This window comes from Rosa chinensis, chromosome 6 (assembly GCF_002994745.2).
Source record: "Rosa chinensis cultivar Old Blush chromosome 6, RchiOBHm-V2, whole genome shotgun sequence".
Classification (NCBI taxonomy): domain Eukaryota; kingdom Viridiplantae; phylum Streptophyta; class Magnoliopsida; order Rosales; family Rosaceae; genus Rosa; species Rosa chinensis.
In genome coordinates, this window is record NC_037093.1 from 66,847,756 (window position 1) to 66,850,650 (window position 2,895).

The following is a 2,895-nucleotide window of genomic DNA, read 5'->3' on the forward strand; positions in this document are numbered from 1 at the left end:
GGGGGATGCTACAACTAGTTGCAGGCCCCTTCTCCATACCACATTAGCCCTATTAATCCTAAATTAACCTAATAAATGCACAACTCAAAGAAGTGAACTTTAAGATATATTGAATAGTGCTCGCATTATTTACAACCCTAATTCGAGCAAGGAAAATGGGAGTTATGGAACCTATGTAGGTGAGAGACCAAGAGGAGGAGGAGGATGAGGGTATTGGACGGTGTTAAGGATTGGGTGGTTTACACCTGTAGGTCATTTTCAAATAGTCATTAGGGTTTGAGAAACAGCCCTAAAGTCTTTCAAAACCAAGAGCTCTTCCTTCGAGGTCAAACATCCAAGCAATAGTAATAGTAATAGTCACAAATCACAATCTTAAGAACATCAAAATCACCAGTGGCCGACAACATGTTGTTCTTCCCACATGACACAAAACCCCTTCCCTAATCTAGTAATCTTCCCTGCTAAACCATTCCCCCCGGTTTAACTCTTGAGAAGACCACAAGATTTTGAGCATTATTTTGGACTACTAGCTAAGTAGTTCCTAACCAATGGCTAACCAAGTGAGGAAAATTACAGACATTACTCGTAGTTTTCTCTTTGTTTTTAACTTCAGAAGGATGGAGCATGCAAAGAGGGTAAGATATAATGTTGCCCAATGATGCAAGTACTCTTCATTACTATAATGTTGATGATTGTTCGTCATGAAATTTCCTCCGGATAAAATGCCAACCATCTCCGCTTCCTAATCCCGTATCCGATCATAATCCATAGATCGGATCACCACATTGCGAGGCAAAGATGATGATCCTATCGATCGATTCGATATATGGGGATGAAAATTTAATACAGAGATGGTAGGCAATTTAACAACTAACTTAATAAACAAATTAGGAACATAAAGTATTATTATTAGGCAGTTCCTTAGAAAGAAGGGGAACCAATTAGGGAAGGCGTGGAAGGCTGAGAATATCAGCTGCTGCATTTGCTGTTTGGTTGAGCTTCTCCAGAAGCTGCTTTTCCAGAGCCCTGCTTTTCTTGGACAGAGGTTCCGGTGAGGACGAGACTGATGAGGCCACGGCCCATGAGTCATTTGAGCTGTCCGAGCTGAATGATATGTCAATGACTCCATTTGGGCTCCCAGGAATTGAGTAACCAAACTTGCGCTTGTTTCTCGACCACGATGATGACAGTTCCATTATGAGCTTAGAGCAATCATCCGCCAAACCCTGTTTCAAATTCAATCAAGAGTTAAATTCAGGACTTTGTTCGTTATATTACACATTTACAGTCAATGTAGTGTGAATCAAGGTAAAAAGGGTAAGAATTTAACCAACCTTGTCGATTCCGAGAATAGTCAAGAGCTGGTTTTCATACTCAACTTGAAGACAAGGCTCAATGTTATTGACAACGTGCAGCATTGTGGCAGTAGCCACTACAGATGGAAGGAAAGACAAGAACCTAGAATCTGCGGATAATAAGGCCAAATTTTAATAAAGGCCTGAACTTTTCTTTGTTTACTAGTGCTATTGTTGAACAAAGGTATCAAATTTATCAACAAGGAGGATAAGGAGAGACCCGATTTGGATGAGAAGGATGGGGTTACCTGAGATGAGATTGACAATGATGAGCTCACATCTCTTGAGGAATTCCCAGCAGAGATGGTCTTTCAAACCAAACCTCCTTGTCATGTAATCAAGAAACGAAATTGGGGTCACCGGATTCATCTTCCAATCAAGAGTTGAGAGAACCAAAATCTCCATTCTGTTAATCGTTTTAGCTTCGAACACATACTTGCTGTCCTCAACCTAAACGAATCGGAAAACAAAGCCAAATTGATTGAGAACCCAAACGAGGACATAAGAGACTTAAGAGTACAAAGCATCAAGCAATAAAAACATAACATAACGTACTTGGAAGTCTAGTAATAAGGGGACTTGGGTCTCCTCCACTTTTGCAGCAAGGGAGATACAAGCCACGGCAGCGAGCTGTGTCATCCATGGCTTCTCGGTCTGAAATTGGAAGCTGAAGAAAAACCTATCGAGGTAATCGACGGCCAGAACCGCAGTGAGAGCAGAGAAAGAGTAGTGGGCATTGACCCTCAGCATCCAATCCACAGCCTCCTTACGTGCCCCGGCCAAAGACGAGTTGGGATTCAGGATTTTCCGATCTTGATTCAGTTTCTCTTTCGACAACAGAGAGGTGAGTTCCTCATCGTCCCAGAACAGGTCTTGCTCTAGCAAGATTGGGGACTTTATTGGTTGTTGTTGTTGTTTACAAGACGAAGAGTTGTTGCTATAAAAAGAACTATCTTCAACAAATTCCTCTGAATAGTCCAACACCGTAGCTTCTTGCTCTTCCTCATCCAAACGTTGTTCCGAGCAGAACAGAGCGTCCAAGAGAAATGGCGGATCCATCTTCTTCTATGAAGAAGAGGCTTGGTTCTGGGTTCATTACTTCATTATAGGCCTGAGAGGCTTTGAGGGCATGAGCAATACACAAAGAGGCCCTCAAAGACTGAGCCTTTAGCCTCTCAAGGCGTCTCAGTCTTTCTTTCTTTTCACTCAGTTGCACTAAAATATGTCTCTGATGGACAAGCAGAGCAGAGAGAGAGGTCAGTGGAGGAGAGGAAGAGAAGTGAAAGACTGACCACAAACCCCCAAAGATATGCGTTTTATTTGGTTTTTGTGGGGAGACTCTTCTCTCTCACTCTCTGTTTTTTTTTTTTTTTTTTTAATTGGGGCTTACTCGCGTGCCTAATAGGAGCCTGATATAATGGGCCATGCAGCACAGCATGTTGACACGTGCCCTTATTGTACCTTTGGCGGGCCCACAACGTTCGGGGCCCACTGATGAGTGATCTAATCAGCGGCTCACATGCAAGTCATCGGATGCTCT

At 42.6% G+C, this 2,895-nt stretch overlaps 1 protein-coding gene across 1 annotated transcript; it reads right to left on the reverse strand.

Annotated features, from left to right (window-relative positions):
- Positions 1-643: 643 nt before the first annotated feature.
- On the reverse strand, positions 644-2,656 carry LOC112174472 (cyclin-D3-3). The gene is made up of 4 exons (XM_024312246.2): positions 1,911-2,656; positions 1,604-1,805; positions 1,335-1,465; positions 644-1,226 (listed from the first exon to the last, which is right to left on the reverse strand). Exons 1-4 carry the CDS (start codon positions 2,412-2,414, stop codon positions 942-944), a joined length of 1,122 nt encoding a protein of 373 aa, XP_024168014.1. The 5' UTR covers positions 2,415-2,656; the 3' UTR covers positions 644-941.
- Between the last annotated feature and the right edge of the window lie 239 nt (positions 2,657-2,895).